The sequence below is a fragment of the Ovis canadensis genome, chromosome 4 (genome assembly GCF_042477335.2).
Source record: "Ovis canadensis isolate MfBH-ARS-UI-01 breed Bighorn chromosome 4, ARS-UI_OviCan_v2, whole genome shotgun sequence".
NCBI classification, from domain to species: Eukaryota; Metazoa; Chordata; class Mammalia; order Artiodactyla; family Bovidae; genus Ovis; species Ovis canadensis.
Window position 1 is genome coordinate 127,924,759 of NC_091248.1, and position 22,621 is coordinate 127,947,379.

The 22,621-nt window shown below is 43.7% G+C and overlaps 2 protein-coding genes across 3 annotated transcripts in view; both read left to right on the forward strand.

The window, feature by feature from the left end:
• Window positions 1-22,621, forward strand: part of LOC138439615 (GTPase IMAP family member 7-like) — a 566,929-nt gene that overhangs the window by 288,945 nt on the left and 255,363 nt on the right. The gene's annotated exons all lie outside the window — the stretch shown is intronic.
• On the forward strand, window positions 1,478-16,742 carry LOC138439613 (GTPase IMAP family member 8-like). Of its 2 annotated transcripts, XM_069588680.1 has the most exons (5): window positions 1,478-1,511; window positions 1,825-1,985; window positions 7,858-8,485; window positions 11,346-11,391; window positions 14,472-16,742. In XM_069588680.1, the coding sequence occupies exons 3-5, from the start codon at window positions 7,910-7,912 to the stop codon at window positions 15,152-15,154; spliced, it is 1,305 nt and encodes a 434-aa protein (XP_069444781.1). In that variant the 5' UTR covers window positions 1,478-1,511; window positions 1,825-1,985; window positions 7,858-7,909; the 3' UTR covers window positions 15,155-16,742. The 2 variants fall into 2 exon arrangements, with proteins under 2 accessions (XP_069444781.1, XP_069444780.1); XM_069588679.1 differs by lacking the exon at window positions 1,478-1,511 and having other exon boundaries at window positions 1,601-1,985.

Here is a 22,621-nt window from a genome sequence, read left to right on the forward strand (position 1 = left end):
CCAAAACAATGAATTTCACCTTTTTCTCAAGCACACATGGAAACTTCTCCAGGATAGGTCACATCCTGGGCCATAAATCTAGCCTTGGTAAATTAAAAAAAAAATTGAAATCATTCCAAGCATCTTTTCTGACCACAATGCAGTAAGATTAGATCTCAATTACAGGAGAAAAACTATTAAAAATGCCAACATATGGAGGCTGAACAACACACTGCTGAATAACCAACAAATTCCAGAAGAAATCAAAAAAGAAATTAAAATACGCATAAAAATGAATGAAAATGAAAACACCACAACCCAAAACTTGTGGGACACTGTAAAAGCAGTGCTCAGGGGAAGGTTCATAGCAATACAGGCATACCTCAAGAAACAAGAAAAAAGTCAAATAAATAACCTAACTCTACACCTAAAGCAACTAGAAAAGGAAGAAATGAAGAACCCCAGGGTTAGTAGAAGGAAAGAAATCTTAAAAATTAGGGCAGAAATAAATGCAAGAGAAACAAGAGACCATAGCAAAAATCAACAAAGCCAAAAGCTGGTTCTTTTAGAGGATAAATAAAATTGACAAACCATTAGCCAGACTCATCAAGAAACAAAGGGAGAAAAATCAAATCAATAAAATTAGAAATGAAAATGGAGAGATCACAACAGACATCGAAGAAATACAGTAGTCTCTTATGAGACTACTATCAGCAATTATATGCCAATAAATTGGACAACGTGGAAGAAATGGACAAATTCTTAGAAAAGTACAGCTTTCCAAAACTGAACCAGGAAGAAATAGAAAATCTTAACAGACCCATCACAAGCATGGAAATTGAAACTGTAATCAGAATTCTTCCAGCAAACAAAAACCCAGGTCCAGACGACTTCACAGCTGAATTCTACCAAAAATTTAGAGAAGAGCTAACACCTATTCTACTCAAACTCTTCCAGAAAATTGCAGAGGAAGGTAAACTTCCAAACTCGTTCTATGAGGCCACCATCACCCTAATCCCAAAACCTGACAAAGATGACACAAGAAAAGAAAACTACAGGCCAATATCACCGATGAACATAGATGCAAAAATCCTTAACAAAATGCTAGCAATCAGAATCCAACAACACATTAAAAAGACCATACACAATGACCAAGTGGGCTTTATCCCAGGGATGCAAGGATTCTTCAATATCTGCAAATCAATCAATGTAATATACCACATTAACAAATTGAAAAATAAAAGCCATATGATTATCTCAATAGATGCAGAGAAAGCCTTTGACAAAATTCAACATCCATTTATGATAAAAACTCTCCAGAAAGCAGGAATAGGTCTAGCATTTCAAACGTTTGACTAGCTCTGGGCAAAGAACTTGACTTCCTCCGGGAAGCAGCGCGGGTCCGAGGCCCCAGTTTCTCCGGGGATGGGATTCAAGGAGGGCCCCCACCTCGGAGGCAGGAGAGCCGCTGTTATAGCAAGCCGGGAGCGCTGCTGCAGGGCGGAAGGAGGGCAGGGACGCGGTGGGGGAAGGTAAGCAGTGTTTGTGGGTTTCCACCGGCATCCAGAGGAAGGCTGGGGACGGGGACCTGCGGGCCCTCCCCACCGCTGGCGCTGCCCCCAGAGGCACCCCGTCCTGGGCCCTGGGCACAGCCAGCCTTCTCCTCCTAAGACCCCTTCGGAAGCTCGGCTGGGGCTCCGCCCCTCGGTCCCGCAGGGACCCCTGCCTGCGGGCGCGCCGAGCTGGGTGGGCGCTGTCCCTGACGCTGACGTCCTCACCCTGCTGATCTGGCGTTGCTTTACTGAACTTCCCCCCCGCCCCACCGCGCTCGAAACCTATCTCTAGAAACCTCTTCCTCCTTCGAAGTGCTCCTGACTCTGCCCTGCTCTCCCCGCGCGGCTCCACCATCCCCTGAGCAGACCGAGCGGCCGCCTCACCCAGCCCAGCGGCCGGCGGGACCCGGTGGCGCTGAGGCTGTGAGAGACCAGGGCACCTACCGGACCGAGGTGCGTGTGCGGCGGGGTACCTGGGCACGGGGCGCCGGGCGGGGACGGGGCAGGGGAAGGCGGCCGACCCCCAGGGCCACCTGGAGGGCTTGTTTGCAGGGGCTCTGGGATGTCCCTCCTGCTCCAGCCTGCGGGGCCAAGAACCCAGTGGTTCCCGCCGTCCTGGGAGTCATGCCGGAGGGCAGCCTTCCCAGGAAGGGGCAGGTCTGGGAGGGGCTACTCTCCCCACCTAAGGCTGAGATGAAGGCCCGGAAGAAAAACAAGGGGCGCGACCCGCTCTTCGAATCCCTTAATTTCACGACTGTGACACAGAGTACCATCCCCCAGCCCCTCCCTCGGGAATTCAGCCATAGCTGCCTGCCTCCTTGAGAAGCAGGGGGCAGGGAACCTGGCCATTTGGACACTGATTTTCCACATTCACTTTCCTGTTATTTCCCAGTTCAGTTCAGTTCTATCTCTCAGTCGTGTCCGACTCTTTGTGACCCCATGGACTGCAGTATGCCAGGCTTCCCTGTGCATCACTAACTCCCAGAGTCTACTCAGACTCACGTCCCTTGAGTCGGTGATGCCATCCAACCATCTCATCCTCTGTGGTCCCCTTCTCCTCTCGCCCTCAATCTTTCCCAGCATCAGGGTCTTTTCCAATGAGTCAGTTCTTTGAATCAGGTGGCCAAACTATTCCAGCTTCAGGATCAGTCCTTCTAGTGAGCATTCTGGACTGATTTCCTTTGGGATGGGCTGGTTGGATCTCCTTGCAGTCCAAGGGACTCTCAAGAGTCTTCTCCAACACCACGGTTCCAAAGCTAAAAAATAAAAAATAAAAAAAAAAAAATATTTCCCAGCCCTTGCACAATTCAGATTCCATTAACTGTGCATTGAAAGCGGTCAGTGTTTGGTCAGAAAGCCAAAATATTTTCAGATTTTATCTAAAATTAAGCCTCCTAGGCTGTCACCTGTGAACTCTTTTCCTTCCTCCTGCTGGGCTGGAACTGAGATCTCTCCAAGAAGGGCTCCAGAAGCTTCTCTGACCACCTTTTTCTGTGCATGTGGACTGCCCTTGATATGGGAGGAAGCTTTGGTTGGATGGATGCCTGAAGCCATGTTCCCCCTTGGGCTATATCCTGAGAAGAAGGTGGAGGCTGCCTCAGAATGTCAACAGGAGTTCTAGAGAATGTCTGTGTGTCTTTTTCTCTCTGTTGCTCTGTTGGTATCTCCAGAGTGGTCTGGGAGATGATGAGAAAATGTGAGTTATCAAGGAGAGAGTAGGGGTGGGTTGGTTCCCTTTTGTCCTTAAAAGGATTTTCTGTACCCTTGGGAGAAAATGGTACAGATTGGGCAATTATATATATATATATATATATATATATATATATACACACACATATACACACACACACACACAGAGGGAAAGAAAATTATTTTTGATTTAATATGGCATCATTGGCTGGAGGGAGTCTAATAAAGACTCATCCAGTTCACCATGATGAGGAACCATATGAAACAATGATGTGTACTTGGGAAATAAATTCCTTTTTTCTTTGGCCTGCTGAAGGTCTCTGCTTCCTCAAGCTTATTTACTCACTCATCTTTTAAAAAATTTAATGTACAAAAATATACCACTTCTTCACGTGATCAGGAAACAATGTAAAGTCACTTCTCTTTTATTATTCAAGGTTATTCAAATTATTACTCTTTTATTATTTATTATTCAAAGGGGCATCACTTCAGTCTCCCTCTCCACTTCTAGAAACAATTTTTCTTCCTTTCCTCACATCTGTCACTCTCACCATTTATTTCACACCATTCACTGAGCATATACTATATGCCAGACATAATATTAGGACTCAGGGACATAGAACAAGAGTCCCAACAGTGACTGGGCTTCTCTCCTTGCCGTAACCTTGGAGGTGCGTGTTTTGAGCTGAGATGGGCTTTGCCTCTTGCATCATGTGGAGATCCAGAAGATGCCTGTAGGGAGGAGCCCAGGCCTCCATCCATGGCCCTGATGAGCTTCTCCTCAGCTCAGCCCTATATTTCCTCTAAGGTGAAGCTTCTTGAGGGCAGGTGTATGTCCTTCCTTTGCTACCTTCTCTGATTCCTTCCTCACAGTCCACCAATACTCTTCTCGTAAGAGGCGGGAACTTTCAAAATAGCTGTACAGAATAAGGGCTTTTCTCCTTCACTTTCTTCAGCTGTGGTTCCTTGTCCTTCAAGTCAGTAACCATCTGCTCAGTCATAGCAAGTATTTATTGAATGTCTTCTTGACGTTGTAGATATGCTAGTGAATGAAACAGAACAAGTTCCTTCTAGTAATGGGGAGACAAAACAAGAAAGCGATAAGAAAGTGAATGCACATTTCATTGAAAGTGGGTGCTGTTAAGAAAAATAAATCAGGGCAGGGAGATGGGGTGTGTTTTCAGGGTGTGGGGGGAGAGTAGCTTTTAAATACAGGATGACTGAAGAAGGCCTCTTGAACCACACAGACAGGTCTGGTGGAGACCTAAAGGGAGTGAATTTGCCTGGCATAAGTGTGGGGGGAGGATGTTCTAGCTCAGGTGAGCCACCAGCATGAAGCCCCAAGGTCACATATTTGAGGACTATCAGGGAGGCAGACAAGCAAGGTGGAAACAGGTGGTGGATGAGGCCAGATCGGGCAGGGTCTTGTTCAGTTCAGTCACTTAGTCGTGTCCGACTCTTTGCGACCCCATGGACTGCAGCACGCCAGGCCTCCCTGTCCATCACCAGCTCCCAGAGCTTGCTCAAACTCATGTCCATCGAGTTGGTGATGCCACTGTGAAGGCTTTACCTGTTCTTTGAATGGGTAGGAGGCCACTGGGGGACTTGGGGCTGATGAGTGATACCGTCTGTCTCTGAGTGTAGAAGGATGACAGATTCTAGGAGAAGGGTAGAAGCAGGAAGTTAAGTTATTGCGGAAGTCCAGTTCAATCTGGAAAAACCAGGAGGGGCTTGACACGGAGGGGACATGCTGCTGCTGCTGCTGCTGCTGCTGCTGCTGCTGCTGTGTCACTTCAGTCGTGTCCGACTCTGTGCGACCATATAGACGGCAGCCCACCAGGCTCACCCATCCCTGGGATTCTCCAGGCAAGAACACTGGAGTGGGTTGCCATCTCGTGGTGTAAAATGGAGGGTTTCCAGGCAGACAGGAGGTGGGGGTGGATACTAGGGGCCTGGAACTAAGGGAGCAGACGTGAGGTGGGGTCCCTGATTGTGAAAGGCGCCTATGATTACAGGCCACACATTCCTTCCAGGCCCACAGGAGACATTTACAAAAATTTCATTTGGCCAAAAAGTAAACCTCTACCAGTGACAGCTATTTCATACAGATGTTGTTCTCTGACCATAGAGCAATAACGTTCAAAAATCAATAAAAAGATAGTCTCCCAATATGTTTAATAATCACATAATATGTTTAATAATCACTTTTTAAAATTTATGGGTTGGAAAGAAATCACAGTTGAAATTAGAACATATTTAAAACTGATCAACAAAAAGCAGCAGCATTGAGATGTCAGTTCTTCTCAACCAAAGCTGTGAATTCAATGCAATAATGTTTAGCATTTCATCAGGAAAGTGACAACTGATTGAAAAGTTCTAGAGAAGATAAAAATGCTGAGAGTAGCAAGAAAAAATTGAACATGTGCAAGGGGTTGGGACTTGCTCTATCAGAAAAGTAGCTTATTTAATTTTATTTTAAAACTATACTAATGAAGTCATATTGATTTTGGTGATTAAGGCTTTCTGGTTCACAAATAGACCAAATCCAGGGGACACAACAGAGAACCTTGGGGCACACTTGGACAATAGGGGTCCCTGGTACCTGACAGAATCATCTGGGAAAGATGGACTACTGGAGGAATGGATGAGGAAGCTTGGCTCTTTCTGTGGATTCTGAGTCAGTTAGGAACTAAAGGTGACTCCCACCCTGGCTTCTCAAATGTGAAGGTTCATGGGAATCACCTGGAATTTGTGAAACTGCAGGTGCTGATGCAAGGGGCTGGGGTGGGGCCCAGGACTCTGCGTTTCTAACAAGGACTCAGTTGGTGGCAATATTGCTAGTCTGTGAATCCCGTTTTGAGTAGCAGCAGCTTAACTTATAAGACTATTAATTGTTTATTTAACCAAGGGGTCTCGAGGGTGTTCTGGCAGCTCAGTGACATCATTGGGGACCCTCTTTATCTTTCTGCTCTGCCACCTTTAGCTTGGTGATGAACGTTGACTTCTCCTCCCTCTTATTTGTTGCCTCATTGCCCACAATATCTGCTGTGATTCCTGCAATCACATTAAAATTTCATGCAAGAAGAAGGGGCAAGGGGTGACAACAGGAGCTCTCGACTTGAGTCTGCCCCTACCATCAGGAAAACAATAGCATTTCCAGAAGGCCCAAGCAAGTATTCCCTGAGCTCTCACCAGGGAGAAGGGGGTCCCATGGACACCCTTAGCTGGAAGGGAAGTTGGGAGACAGTGTATTAGTTTCCTACTGATGCTGTTACAAATTGACACAAACTTAATTGCTCAAAACCCAAAGATTTATTATTTGACAGCTCTGGAAGTTGCAAGTCCTAAAATCAAGGTGCTGGGTAGGGCTGTGATCCTGAGAATCTGTTTTCTTGCTTTTTCCAGCTTGGCTCATGACCTCTTCCTCCATCTTTAAAGTCAACAGTGTAGCATTTTTGAGCCTCTCTGTCTGTGATCTCTGCTTCTGTTCTCCCATCTCTTCTCACTCTAGAACCTCTCATAACATGATTATATTGGGCCCACCTTGGTGACCCTCATAGCTAAGTTGGTAAATAATATGCCTTCAATGCAGGAGACCCAGGTTCGATTCCTGGGTTGGGAAAATCCCCTGGAGAAGGAAATGGCAACACACTAAAGTATTCTTGGCTGGAGAAACCCATGACAGAAGAGCCTGGCAGGCTACAGTCCATGGGTTTGCCAAGAGTTGGACACAACCTAGTGACTAAACTACCATCACCATGGTGACCCAAGGATATTTCCCATCACAAGGTCCTTAGTTACACTGGCTAAGCCCTGTGCCAGGTAAATAATGCACTTGGTCACAAATTCCAAGGATAATTAGCACATGGCCATCTGTGTCCCCCCTCTCCTTTTTTCTAAAAAGGGGAGCTTTGTCCTGTGTATCTCAGAGAGTGTGTAGATTCCCTCCAGCATGTAGAGTTGGTGATGGGTATAGAGAAAGGGTTGGTGTTTGTTTAGGCAATCAACAATATTTTGACATTTTTACCAATATGCGTTTATTTTTTAATTTATTTTGTTTTTGCCTTTTTTTTTTTTTTTGGTGTTGGGAGTACAGATGAATTTTATTTTGTCCTTCAGTATTTTTGAGGTTTTCCCAAATTTTACAACAAACACTTCTAACTTCATAAACCCCACTCCTCCCAGTCTGCTTTTCAAAAAGGACACTGGAGAGTGGTGAAATACCCAGCTCTGAGTTGAGGTCTAGTGAGAGCATGGGTTTGTTTTAGAGACAAGAGCACAGAGAAGAATCTGGAAACTGGATTTCTTGTCCCCGTCTAGTCTGAGTCTAGGGCTTCCGTTGTCCAAATGCTCAGAGAAAAGAGTCAGAAAGAGAAGGTACTTTCATGCTGTTCCTCTATTCATTCTGTGAGTTGATTACTGAAAGTGAAAGTGGCTCAGTCATGTCCGACTCTTTGCGACCCCAAGGACTGTAGTCCATGGAATTCTCCAGGCCAGAATACTGGAGTGGGTAGCCTTTTCCCTTTTCCAGGGGATCTTCCCAACCCAGGGATCGAACCCAGGTCTCCCGCATTGCAAGCAGATTCTTTACCAGCTGAGCTTTGATTACTGATGTGTTGCTTTTTTGTCCCAACAGAAGCACTCGAAGCCCAAGTCAGGAGAGCGAGTCAGAGCGGGGCTCCTCCAGGATGGAAGTGAGGCTTCTTCTCTTAGGGAAGCGGGGCGCAGGGAAAAGCGCCACAGGAAACAGCATTCTGGGCAAAGCCGTGTTCAAGTCCAGGTTCAGTGAGCAGCCGGTGACTAGAAGCTGCCAGAGAGGGAGTGGGGTCACGCAGGGGAGGGAGGTTGTGGTCATCGACACCCCCGACATTTTCTCTTCGGATAATATTAAGTGCTGCTTGGAGCTCTCCGCTCCCAGCCTCCACGCCCTGCTTCTGGTAATTCCCCTTGGCAACTATACGGTGGAGGACAGACAAACAGCCGAGCACATTCAGAATGTGTTTGATGAGAAAGCCAGGAAGCACACCATTATCATCTTCACTCGGAAGGACGAGGAGGGCTCCCTGGAGGACTACGTTAAAAACAACACATCTATTTGGGACTTGGTTCAGCGCTCTAGTGGTAAATACTGCGGTTTCAACAACAAGGCAAGTAAGGATGAGCAGGATGCCCAGGTGAAGGAGCTCCTCAGCAAGGTCGAGGATTTGGTGGAAAACGAAGGACCATACGCAGTGAACTTAAGGGATGAAGACAGTAGATTCCAGGTGAGAATTCTTGTTAAGGTCTCCAAGGATCTCTGTTGTTAGAGCTGGTGAGATAAAGGCACAAATAAGTGAAATGTTGCATAGAAATTTGTTTTTTAAGGACACGGCAACCCACTCCAGTACTCTTACCTGGGAAATCCCATGGACAGAGGAGTCTGGCAGGCTACAGTCCATGAGGTCACGGAAATGGCGGGCATGACTTATCGACTAAACAACGACAGCAACAAGGGGACATTTATCCATAAACTGGGAAGATGAGGCTACTTTACTGGCAAATTAATAGATACATTTAAGTCCTTTTCTGACTTTAACCTTCATAGTACTGGACACACAAATGACTCATTAGACCCTCTCTTCCCTTGGCTTCAGTAAAACCACACTCTCCTTGTTTTCTTCTCCTCTCTTGCTACCGAAGAGGTTGCTGAATCCACCTCTATGACCTCTGCTGCTGCCGCTAAGCCACTTCAGTCGTGTCTGACTCTGTGTGACCCCATAGACGGCAGCCCACTAGGCTCCTCTGTCCCTGGGATTCTCCAGGCGAGAACACTGGAGTGGGTTGCCATTTCCTTCTCCAATGCGTGAAAGTGAAAAGTGAAAGTGAAGTTGCTCAGGCGACCTCTAACAGCTGACATTTTCAGGGCTTGGTTCAAGCCCTTCCTCCATTCTTCACACTTTTTTCTCCCTCAGGTAATTCCACATTTTTACAGCTTTGAGCTTTAGCTATAGCTAATAGTTTCCAAGTTAATCCCTTCAGTCTAGGTCCTTCCTCTGAGTTCTGATTCCTTTATCCATCCGATTGCTATTTGACGTTGCCCTCTTGACGGATCTCAAAATTAACATGTCCAGACTTTTGTTTTTCCCTCTGAAATCTGTTCTACTTCAGTTCTCTTCTCAGTCCTGCCAATGACTATCCTGCTCACCATTCTCTTCAAACCTAAGCTCAGATGTCAGCTTTGATACCACTGCCAGCTGGCATTTGGCTTCCAGGGCATCATCATCTTGTGTGACTGAGGCACCTGGAAACCACCTGCTTCTCTCTGTCACCATGACTACCATCTAATCCAGGTCAGCCTCTTCTCTTGCCTGTTCAGTTCAGTCGCTCAGTCATGTCTGACTCTTTGTGACCCCATGGACTGCAGCATGCCAGGCCTCCCTGTCCAACACCAACTCTCGAAGTTTACTCAAACTCATGTCCATCGAGTCGGTGAGGCCATCCAACCATCTCATCCTCTGTTGTCCCCTTCTGCTCCCACCTTCAATCTTTCCCAGCATCAGGGTCTTTTCAAATGAGTCAGTTCTTCACATCAGGTGGCCAAAGTATTGGAGTTTCAGCTTCAGTATCAGTCCTTCCAATGACTATTCAGGACTGATTTCCTTTAGGATGGACTGGTTGGATCTCCTTGCTCTCCAAGGGACTCTTAAGGAGTCTTGCCTGTACTATTTTACAATTACTCTACTAACAATTTCCCCCCTCATTCATTCTTGGGCCTTACCCTTCCCGCGCCCACCCACTTCACACAAATAGGTGGAGTGCTATTTTAGTTGATTTTAAGACTTCTGATTTCATGCCAATTTAAGAAACATTTTATTTATTTATTTTTCATTTTTGGCTGTGCTGGGTCTTCATTGTCACCCGTGGGCTTTTTCTAGTTGTGACAAGTGGGGGCTACTCTAGTTGCAGTGCACGGGCATCTCATTTCAGTGGCTTCTCTTTTTGTGGATCACGGACTCTAGAGTATCACGGGCTTCAGTAGCTTTGGGACTTGAACTCTAGAGCACAGGCTTAGTAACTGTGGCACCTGGGCTTAGTTGCCCTGCAGCATATGGAATCTTCCTGAACCAGGGATTAAGCCCATGTCCTTTGCATTTTCAGGCAGATTCTTAACCACTGGACCACTAGGGAAGTTCCATGATTTCATACCAGTTTAACTGTGGGGAGTGAGGCTTCTCTAGGAAGGTGAAGGGGATGTTAATTGTGTGTTTGACTGTCCATCTTTCATTGTCTCCGGTTGCCTGTCTGGATGGGGAAGGATCCAAACTGCTGGATTTCACGTTAGAAGTGTCATCTCTCTCTTGGGGGTGCAGTGAAGGAAGAAGACCTTGGGGATAACATGGGAAACTTCATTTCCAATCTCCTCCCTTCCATGTCCTTCAAAGGCACTGCACAGGCCTCACTTGACTAGTTTCTTCTTCTAGGGAGTCCAGAAGCTCTCCTAAGCTTCTGGATTTTCTCCAGGAATAGAAAGAACCCTGGGAGACTTTGGAAAGAATTACCTTACTAGTGGAGTAATAGTATGGGCTTCCCTGATGGCTCACAGTGGGGACTGAGGGGAAGTAAAGTTAGAAAGTGCTTTAGGAAAAATTCCTGGGTGAGATGGGATTTGTGGGGCTCGTCTGAGCCCCACAAACCCACCTAGACATGGAAGCAATCTAGATGTCAGTCAAAAGATGAATGGATAAAGAAGCTGTGGTACATATATACAATGGAATATTATTCAGCCATAGAAAGGAACACCTTTGAGTCAGTTTTATTGAGGTGGATGAACTTAGAATACAGGTAACTGAACCTAGATACAGACTGAAGTAAGTCAGAAAGAGATAAACAAAGAGAAACACAACCTTCTTACTTCTGGGAAGCCTATTGCAGCAGTAGCAACAGTGGGGTCCTAAGATTAGTTTCATCATGAACAAAACTACACAGGCTAGCAGGGACCATGACCGTGACCATGACCATGATTTGATCACATCCTAATTATCAAATTACTCTGAATTACATACTTGTGTCTCCATTCCTTTACTTTGTGAAAAACTGAGATTTTAGATCTGTGTGCCTCATTTCCCCTTTTTGTTCTCTTTCTAGGATTCTGTGAATGAAGACACATTTCAGAGGAAGGACTATCCACATGGTCAGATAATCCTTAAAAACTGTTAAGCTCATATCTGTATTCTTTTGAATGCATCATGCATCAAAATAAAGTGGAAAATTATCTAGATAAGTTAGAACAAAAACTCATCCTGTAACAATGAGCAATGTTGAGCATCTTTTCATGTGTCTATTAGCTATCTGTATGTCTTCTTTGGAGAAATGCCAGCTTAGGTCTTCTGTCCACTTTTTGATTGGGTCGTTTGTTTTTCTGGTATTGAGTTGCAGCACAATTTACAATAGCTAGGACATGGAAGCAATCTAGATGTCCATCAACAGATGAATGGATGAAGAAGTTGTGATACATATATACAATGGAATATTACTCAGCCATGGAAAGGAATACATTTGAGTCCATTTTAATGAGGTGGATGAACCTAGAATACAAAGTGAAGTAAGTCAAAAAGAGAAAAACAATTATCGTTTATTAATGCATATATACAGAATCTAGAAAGATGGTGCTGATGAACCTATTTGCAGGGCAGCAATGGAGATGCAGACACAGAGAATAGACCTGTGAACATGGCGGGGGTGGGGAGGAAAGGGTGGGATGAATGGAGAGATTGTAGCATGGAAACATATACATTACCCTAGGTAAGATAGCTAGCTAGTGGGAATTTGCTGTATGACTCAGGGAATTCAAACCAGGGCTCAGCAGCAATCTAGAGGGGTGAGATGGGGTGGGAGGTTCAAGAGGGAAGGGCCGTATATATATACCTATGGCTGATTCATGTTGATGTACGCCGGAAATCAACACAATATTGTAAAGCAACTATCCTCCAATTAAAAATAAATATTTTTTTGGAAAAAGCTGGAAAAAAATAATGCATCCTGGAGCCCTAGCTGAGGCTGGGGCCCACAATTTGTCCCCAAGGGAGTCTCAAACATTTGTGAGTAGGTGCAGCACCAGCACCTACCTACTGGAGGAGGAAATGGCAACCCACTCCAGTGTTCTTGCCTGGAGAATCCCAGGGACGGGGGAGCCTGGTAGGCTGCCGTCTCTGGGGTTGCACAGAGTCGGACACAACTGATAGCAGCAGCACCAGCAGAGGCTCTGGACACGGCATGGGTGCCCCCAGCCTTCTTGCAAATGTTTCAGAGCTGGGCTTGCCTCTTGCAGCTTCTTTCCTGACTCAGCCTCTTCTTCCAGCCTGGGATCCCAATGTTGCACTCCTGCTGGGAAGCAGAAATAACTCCACATGTATGCCTGCTCAGTGGTGCCTGACTCTTTGTGACCCCATGGACTATAGCCCTCCAGGCCCCTGTGTCCATGGGATTCTCCAGGCAAGAAAACTAGAGTGGGTTGCCATGCCCTCCTGCAGGGGATCTTCCCAAACTTGGGTCTCCCACATTGCGGGCAGACTCTTTACTGTCTTGAGTCACCAGGGACTAAACTATTTATTTATGGCTGTTCTGGGTCTTTGTTGCCGCCAAGGCTTTTCTCTAGTTTCAGAGAATGATCAGGGGCTACTTTCTAATTGTGGTGGGCTCAGGAGTTTCGGTTCCTGGGCTCTAGAGCACAAGCACAGTAATCGTGCCATATGAGATCTTCCCAGATCAGGGATCGAACCCGTGTCTCCTGTATTGGCAGGCAGATTCTTTACCACTGAGCCTCTAGGGAAGCCTGCATTTTACTAAACTTATGTGCCTTTCCATGCACTGTACTGTAAGTAAGTAAGTGTTAGTCACTCAGTCATGTCTGACTCTGTGGCCCCATGGACTGTAGCCCACAGGTTCCTCTGTCCATGGGATTCTCCAGGCAAGAATACTGGAGTGGGTTTCTATTCCCTTCTCCAGGGAATCTTCCTGACCCAGGGATCAAACCTGGGTCTCCTGCATTGCAGGCAGATTCTTTACCATCTGAGCCACCTGGAAGTCCTGACGTGGTCTCTAATTCTCTCCTGACTCTTCTCCCATCCCTTCAACTAGATGGTGAACATCTTGAGGGAAAAAGTTGACCTTTTCCAGTCTCTTGTCTTCCCTGCAGTGTATCTGTTGCCCAGAGCTTAGCACTTAGTGCTGGTGATGAGATAGTAAAGAACCAAGAGAGTGGATAAAGAGGTCAAGGCAGGGGAAAGGTAGAGGCAGAGGGAGGGGAGGAGAGGAGAGGGGAGGAAGAAGAGAAGAGTAGAACAAAGGATCCAGGACTGCCTCCTGGCTCTTTACTCTTCCCTCTGTTGGAGAAGGGGGGCCATTTTACTGGACAAGCACAGGGAGCCTGGGTGCTCCCGAGGGTCATGCCCCACATGGCCCTATGTGGGTTTGATTAATCCAACCACACTACCCTACCCACAGCTTAAGCAAAAGTCCGCATCTACTCAGTGCTACAAGTTCTATTGACCTGAGCTGGGATTCTTCCAGCCTAGTTCTATTCATCCCATTCTCTTCTGCTTCAAAGATCCTCACTTGAAAAGAACATCAGACCAAAAGGAGCGTATCTGTTCGGTGTGCCCTTTCACATTCTTAATGGAGATCCTGAAAGCATAGGCATGTGGGAAAGTCAGAGGAGCTGCGTGGAGGAAGCCTGACTTGAAACAGGCTTTGGGAAGTGGATAGAGTTTAGATGACTGAGCAGAAAGCTCCAGAGGGTACACTAGCAACTTGAAGGAAGGATGTAGAACTGAGCATCTACTTGTGAGGGGACCAAGGGGCGTGGTCTTGATGGAGATGAAGGGCTCACACATCTAGATGTGGAATGGGGAAGTGAGACCAGATTGTAGAGGTAGGTGGTGTCCACACTCTCTCAGGGTATGAGAGAGGGACTTAAGATATACATTTTTTAAAAATCCTGTAAGTATAACTATGAGATTGTGGGTTCAGGATAAATAATTCAATAATTTCTCCTGGAGAGAAGAGCATCAGATAGGTTTCTATCTTTGTTTTGAGGTGGATATTAGTAACTTGGTAAAATTCACAATTGAGAACTATGAGGCCTGAATGGAAGACTGAGATCATGGTACAAGTGCGAAGTCATAAGGAAAACCCCAATAATATGTATTGTAAGAGCTCTGTGCATCTCTGATCTCATTTATAGGGTAATGTCTCCTGCTTTCTTTTCAACAGAGCCCCTGCGCATTATCCTCGTGGGGAAGAGCGGGACTGGGAAGAGTGCCACTGGGAACACCATCCTCGGGAGCCCGGAGTTCCACTCTCAGCTGAAAGCACAGCCGGTCACTACGAGCTGCCACGTCGGCAGGAGAACATGGAATGGGCAGGATGTTGTGGTTGTGGACACTCCATCACTCTGTCAGGAGTCCAGAGCTGATGGGGACCTATCCAAGCTCAAGAAGGCAGACGAGGACTGTAGGTCCTACTATAAAGAAGGGAGTACAGTTCTGGTTGTGGTGTTACAGCTGGGACGGATCACTACAGGGGACAAAAAGGCAGTGGTGGACCTAGAGCGCATCTTTGGAGCAGAAGTTATGAAATACACGATTGTGCTGTTCACCTGGAAGGAAGAGCTAGAGACTGGGAACCTTGATGATTATGTTAATAACACAGATAACAAGCATCTTAAGAGCATAATTAAAAAATGTGAGGGGAGATATTGTGCTTTTAATAACAAAGAAACTGGCCAAGCCAGGGAAGACCAGGCAGCAGAGCTTTTGACAATGGCCAGTAAAGTGATAAATTGCGGGGGACAGAATAAAAATTGCCATAAATTGGATGTAAGCAAAAATAAGAAAAATATTCAGAGAAAGTTCTCCCAATTACTGTCATTTAAAGGAAAGTTTCCAGGAAAATGAAATGGGGTCTCTTTAAGTTGAAGATACCCTCAGGCTACAAGCATGGGGGAGGCATGGCAGGGGGATGGGAAGAGGGACCATGACTTTGAGAGCTTGAGAGATGAATGCATCTCAGCTTGTGATGCTTCAGCTCTTTGTAGGTAAATAAGTAGTCAGACAGGGCATATAGTAGGGGATAATAAAGGAGAAAGAAGAAATAAGGTAGGGAAATCTGCTAAAGGGCTTCAGATATTAGGCTGATATTAAGGATCAGAGTCAAGTCACAAGAATCACTTCACCTGTGTAAGTAGACTGGAGTCAGGACAGACACTGGGACTAAGGCCAAGGAGAGCTTGGGGTCAGAATTCAGATAGTCACATGAGAACCAGGGGATTCAGTACACGAGAGTAAGACAATGTCCTGCTAACTCCTGGGCATGGCAGAACGGAGAAGTTGGACTTCTGTGAGCCTCTCTGTTTCTGGGCACTGCTTGCCAGGTTCTCCCAGCTCCCCAGCTCCCCCAGGGGCGCTCTCAGGACCTTCTTTTCCTCATGTGGTTACTTCTTACTTCTTTCCTTGTTCCAAGCTGGAGTGGAAAGTGGTACCCAGTCTACCCTCCTCTGCTCCCCCTGAGGAAATGGACATGAATCTGTGAAGTATCAAAAGACTTTATTGCTAATCATTCATGGTGACACAGACTAGAACAAAAATTAGAAGCATGGTAAAGTTGCTAATTAGATAATCTTGTAAAATTTAAAATTCTAAGTAAAATTCTAGATTTCCTCTAGAATTTTCAGAAAAAGTTACTGAAAACTCCTTTGCATTCCTTTCTCTCTTCATCTCCCTTTCTCTTTCTCTCCACCCCCATCCCATTCCCTGAGGCTTGTGCATCCATGCTCAGTCATGTCCAACTCTTTATGATCCCACGGACTATAGCCTTCTGTGGACAGGCTCCTTTGTTCATGGGATTTTCCAGGCAAGAATACTGGGGTGGGTTGCCATTTCTTCCTGCAAGGGATCTTCCCAACCCAGAGAATGAACCGAAGTCTCCTGTGTCTCCTGCATTGGCAGATGGATTCTTTACCACTGAGCCAACTGAGAATCCCCTCCCCAAGGCTTAGGAACTCAAATAATAATGGCTTAAACAAGTTAAGGGTTTATTGCATGTCTTATGTCAAGAAATCCAGGAGTAAGCAGTTTGGGGCCAGTGTAGCACTGACATTCCAGTGTCTTTCTGCCTTTCTGCCCCTCATTGGCATGGGTGTCTCCATACTTAAGGTTGCTTCTTGGTTCCTATTTACGGCTAGGCAGATTATGTTGAGAGCTACCTAGTGTGGGTGATAAATGAGAACTATGACATCTGCCAGTTAGGTGTAAGGTCAGATGTTTTCAATACTAACCTCTTTATATATGTTTTGAGGACATGATCTATGTCATCTGCTTTTTTAAAATTTCAAAATTTCAGATTATCTCAAGATTAACCCATTTATAAGAGCATAGACTGTCATCATTAATACTTTTGTACTCTGTATAGCCCTTAATAAATTCTGGAAGGTGTGTGTAAATATATTCAGTTGAGTAAAATAATAAAGATGAAATTTATTATGAATTCATGTCCTCCTCATGATTCTTATTTTTCTGATGTGGGGGAAGATCATGCTTCCATAGAGAGGAAATGATGCTTAGATACTTTGACTCTGATGAAGTTTTTGCATCTTTGATGCATGAAGACCTTTAAACTGGGTGACGGTCACTTTACTAGCCTCTGCCAACTCAAGAATCTTCTACTCTGAGCATTTCACAACAGCAAGGACAAACAAAAATAACTGGTATTAGAGGCAGGTACATAGGAGGAATAAAGTCTAGAAGCCATTATGTGCCTCTTGCCACAGCTTCCCTTTGGCTTAAATGTGGGAACAAATCCCAAGGTGCTACCCATGATTGAGCAGGTGACATTGGGGACCTGCATGAAGTGGGTAATGTGTGGGCTGAGCAACATGATGTACATTGCCAGGGGAGAGGAGAAAGAGGCAGGAAGAATATTTGAAGAAATAATGGCTGCAAGCTTCCAAAATTTGATGAAAAACATTAATCTACACTTTTAAGAAACTCAGTGAACTTCACGTAGGATAAATTCAAAGAAACTCATATCCACTATAATTAAATTACAAAAGACAAAGACAAAGAAAGAATCTTGAAGGCAGCAAGAAAGAATAGACATTGCATTCAAGGAATCCTCAACAAGATTAACAGCTAATTTCTCATCAGAAACCATAGAAGCCAGTGGTCCATAGGATGGCACATTCAAAGTACTGAAAGAAAAGACTGTCAACCCCAGATTATTTATCCAGCAAAACTGTTCTTCAAAAATTAAGATTTAAAATATCCCCAGATAGAAGTGGAACGAATTTATTGACTTCAGAACTACCCTACAAGATAAGATCCTGAGAAAAAAGAACAAAGCTGGAAGTATCATGTTCCTTGACTTCAGATTATACTACAAAGCTTTAGTAACCAAAACAGTATGGTACTGGCACAAAAAAAGGTACATGAAAATGAACTCAAAATGGATTAAGCATCTAAATGTAGGACTGGAAACCATAAAAATTCTAGAAGAAAACATAGTTATAACACTCTTTGACATGTCTTGAAGTGAAGTGAAGTGAGCTAAGTGTTAGTTATTCAGTCATGTCTGACTCTTTGTGACCCGTGGACTGTAGCCCACCAGGCTCCTCTGTACATGGAATTCTCCAGGCAAGAATACTGGAGTGGGTAGCCATTCCTTCTCCAGGGGTTCTTCCTCACCTGAACCTGGGCCTTTTGCATTGCAGGCAGATTCTTTACCATCTAAGCCACCATTTACCATCTAAGCTACCAGAGAAGCCCAGCCCTAAATGTAGGGCTGGAAACCATAAAAATTCTAGAAGAAAACATAGTTAGAACATTCTGACATGTCTTAGTAATATCTTTTTGAATCTGTCTCCTAGGGCAAGGGTAACAGATGCAAAAATAAACAAATAGGACCTAATTAAGTTTAAAAGCTTTTGCACAGCTAAGAAACAATCAACAAAACAAAAAAGCAACATACTAAATGGGAAAAGATATTTGTAAATGATGTGCTTGATAAGGGGTTATTACCCAAAATATATAAAGAACTCATACAAATTAATATGAAAAAAAAAAACACAACCAAACCATCTGATTAAAAAATGGGTTGAATTGTTATTGACAGAAATATGTGGAAATTAAACAGTGCATTCCCCAACAACCAATGGGCCAAAGAAGAAATCACAAGGAAATTTAGAAAATATTTTGAGATGAATGAAGACATACCAAAACTTATGAGATGCAGTTAACACAAGGATGCTTAGAGGGAAATATAAAGTTGTAAATGCCTTTATTAAAAAATTAATAATATAATCTTCCACCTTAAGAAATCAGAGAAAGAAGAGCCACTAAACATAAAGCAAGTGGAAGAAAGAAAACAATAAAGCTCAGAGTAGAAATAAATGCAACAGGCAACAAAAAAAAGCAATAAAGAAAATGAATGAAACTACAACTTGGTCCTTTGGAAAAAAAATCAGCAAAACATTTGTGGCTAGTCTGACCAAGAAATAGAAGGCTAAGATTACTAAAATTAGAAGTGAAAGAGAATACAGTGTTATTGACCTTACAGAAATAAAAAGGATATAAAGAAAAACAGACAAATGTATGCTGACATATTAGATAACTTGGGTGAAATGGACAAATTCTTAGAAAGACATAAGCTATTGAATGTGACTCAAGTTGAAATAAAATCTGAACATATCTAATAACCTTCATGTAAGAGATTAAATATCAATTAAAATAACTACCCCCAAAGGAAAGCCAGATGGTTTCACTGATAAATTCCACTAAACATTTAAAGGGAGAATTAACACCAATACTTTTTTCCAGTAGTCATGTATGGATGTGAGAGTTGGACTATAAAGAAAGCTGAGTGCCTAATAATTGATGCTTTTGAACTGTGGTGTTGGAGAAGACTCTTGAGTCCCTTGGACTGCAAGAAGATTCAACCAGTCAATCCAAAAAGAAATCAGTTCTGAATATTCATTGGAAGGACTGATGCTGAAGCTGAAATTCCAATACTTTGGCCACCTGATGCAAAGAACTGACTCCTTGGAAAAGACCCTGATGCTGGGCAAGATTGATGGTGGGAGGAGAAAGGGACTATAGAGGATGAGATGGTTGGATGGCATCACCGACTCGATGGAGATGAGTTTGAGCAAGCTCTGGGAGCTGGTGATGCACAAGGAGGCCTAATGTGCTACAGTCCATGGGGTGGCAAAGAGTCAGACATGAGTGAGTGACTGAACTGAACTGACTGAACACTAATACTTCTCAAACAAAAAGTAAGAGAGGAGAAAGTACTTCAAAACTGTTGTATGAGCTCAGTATTATCCAGACAAATATATTACAAGAAAAGGAAACTACAGACTTACGAATATAGACATAAAACCCTCAACAAAATACTAATAGAGTATAGCAACTTATAAGAGCAAGTATATTCCTGGATTTACACCCAGGAAAGCCAGATTGATTCAATATATGAATGTCAGTCAGTGTGTTCCACCATATCAGTAGAATGAAGGGCAAAAATCACATGATCATCTCAATAGATACAGAAAAATGTTTGACAAAATCCAAGACCCATTTAATGATAAAAACACTCTATAAACTAGGAAGAAATAGAGTCATGATATCCTTTCACTTATTATCCTTGTATGTTGCTCAACTGTTACAAATTCTAGACTCCTTGGTATTTTAAGCAAAGCTCTTCATGGTGGGGCATCCATTCAGATCTCCACTAGTCTTACTCCTGCAGTCATACCCGAGGCTCCTGCCCTTCTGCCTGCATTGCTTCCTACAGCAGCTCTCACACTTCTCCCAAGGATTTTACAATATACTTGGGGATACAGATAAGAAGTATTCATAGCAAGCCTGATCTGGGTGTGCAATAAATGTGATAGAATCAAATAGGGGCACTTCAGTCAGTCTTGTGTGAGTCAGAAAACTTTCCTTTAGAATATGAGATGTAAGGAACTTCCCTGGTAGTCCAGGGGTTAAGACTCCATGCTTCCACTGCAGGGATCACAGGTTCAATCCCTGGTTAAGGAACTAAGATCTCATGTGACATATGGCAAGGACCAAAAAAAAAAAAAAAAAAAAGTGAGATTTAAAATGAATATTCCATGATGAACTGGGGTCGTAGTCATCCACAGCATGTGTGTGTATGTCTGGGAAGGTGGGGAGACTGACAGAAGACTCCGTTTTGAATTATATCCGGATATTTACTATGTCCAAGAACCTCAATTTATGATTCGTCACTCAGATGTCACTTGAGATCCCCTATTCCTTGATGAATTGGTTAAATTTGGTCCAGGCTATAATTACAACAAATGTAAGAGTTCAAAGTCCTTCCCACAATTTATGAGTTCTTTTTACTTCTTCCTCAGCTTTTTCTGTTTCCTCATTCCTATGAAATTATGCATTGTTTCTATTTCAGCCTATGACTCTAACACAGAGTTTTCACTGTTTTTTAAAAAACCAGCATTCACACACATTTATTCATATTCAGCCTTTTCTTTCTTTTTTCAGTTTTAGACAATTTACCAGAGACTCTGCAGAGTACAAGAGTCAGCACACAGGATTCCTCTCCCTTTTTGGTCACTCACTTTTCTTTCCTCTCCTCTCTTTAAAAAAAAAAAAAAAAAGGCAAATAAAGGGACTTCCTTGGTGGTCCAGTGGTTAGGAAGCCTCCTTCCAATGCAGGGGATGAGGTTTCAATCCTTGGTCAGGTAACAAAGATCCCATGTTTCGTGAGGCAATTAAGCCCATGAGCCACAGCAAAGATCCTGTGTACCAAAGATAAGACTCGATACAGCTAAATAAGCAAATATTTACAAAATCTTTTTAAGATGTTTTAACTCATGTATGAGATCCTGTCCCTGAGTAGACAGTAATATCTCTCTTTTAGTTCAACAAGCTTTGGTCGAAAAAACAACACATCTTACTCCTCATCCTCCCCACATTGAAAAAAAATCAATTGAACAAATATTAAAACCTTTCCTATGTATTCAGAATATTAAATAAATAACAGGTGAACAACAAATGTGGGCCAAAGAATATTCAGAACACTCCATCAGGTTTAACAAGAAGAAATATTTGTACTGATTTCTGGTATGCAACTTGTTTTCTATGAATATTTAAAAGACTCAATTCTAAATATTTTAGCTCCTGGAGAAGATGTCTCTTTTTTAATTTTGTCCATTTTTTACCCCTCCAGCCATCTGCTGCCTGTTAATTCAGGTTGTTTGAGTACAGAGAGCACTGAAAGTGTCTTCTCTAGGTTCCTGATTTTCCCCTCTATCTCAGGGTCTCCTGCTGTTGACTGAGTGAAGATACTTGATGATGCACTTCCTGTTTTGCAGATTTTGGCCTCCTTTGCCCTTTATTTTGTAGGGGCTGTTTATGATAACGGCTTACTATTTCTCCCTTGTGGCTTCATATTCTGGGATGGTTTCTCATACAGCTTGAGAACAGTACTTGTTTGTTTCTTACTGCTGGATTTCTAAAAGTCTTTCCAATCTTGGTTCCTCACTGGGCATTTCACTTAGAACTGCTTTGTAAATTACTGATTTCACAGGAAATACTATTCCCCAAAATTTCTACTAATACTGTGGCCATATTTCTGTATTTGATGACACGTTGTGCCTGTGAAGAACAAAGCTGGTAGAATCCAACTGTGTAGTCATCGACACGTAACCTGGCAGCACACGTAGCTGTTTACACGGTGCTCCTCTGCATTTGGGTACCAAGGAAAGTCTGTATAAGTAGAGGCCACTGGTTTGGAAATATCTGTTTTTAACACCCCTTGCCTTCCTTTGTCTCCTTGATTTCCAAACCCAAACAGTACTAATACGGCTGTATGAAAGTCTCAATAGGCTGCATTTCAAGAACCAGGTCCAAAGTGAAATTTACAACCACATAACAAGTGGCAACAAGCAAGTTTTTGCTTTGACAAGAGTTTGGCAAGAAGGCCAAGCTCATCATCATGGTGTCTTTTGTTGTTGTTGTTGTTGTTGTTGCAGAGTTTATTTTTTATGTTAGAGAACCTTGGGTATACTGACAAGCTCCTGGAGTTTTAACAGCCAGGGCCTATATCAAAGGTGTAATCTGATAGGAAGGAAGAAGTAGGCAGAGAGCTCTTTGCTTGCCTCTGGAGTTAATGACAAGTGGCCCCACCAGTGTTGCTCAAAATATTCTGGAACCTGTGCTTCCAGTTTGACCAAGACAGTCCATTTGCCAGGTTTGCTCATGGTTGTGTTGGCAAGTATTGGTCTGAGCAATGAACTGATGGGAAAGTAGACACAAAGGCTGATAAAGGAGAAAGAACAAAGGTTGGGACCTCAACAAACCCAGGCACCCCTCACTGCACCAAGACAGTAG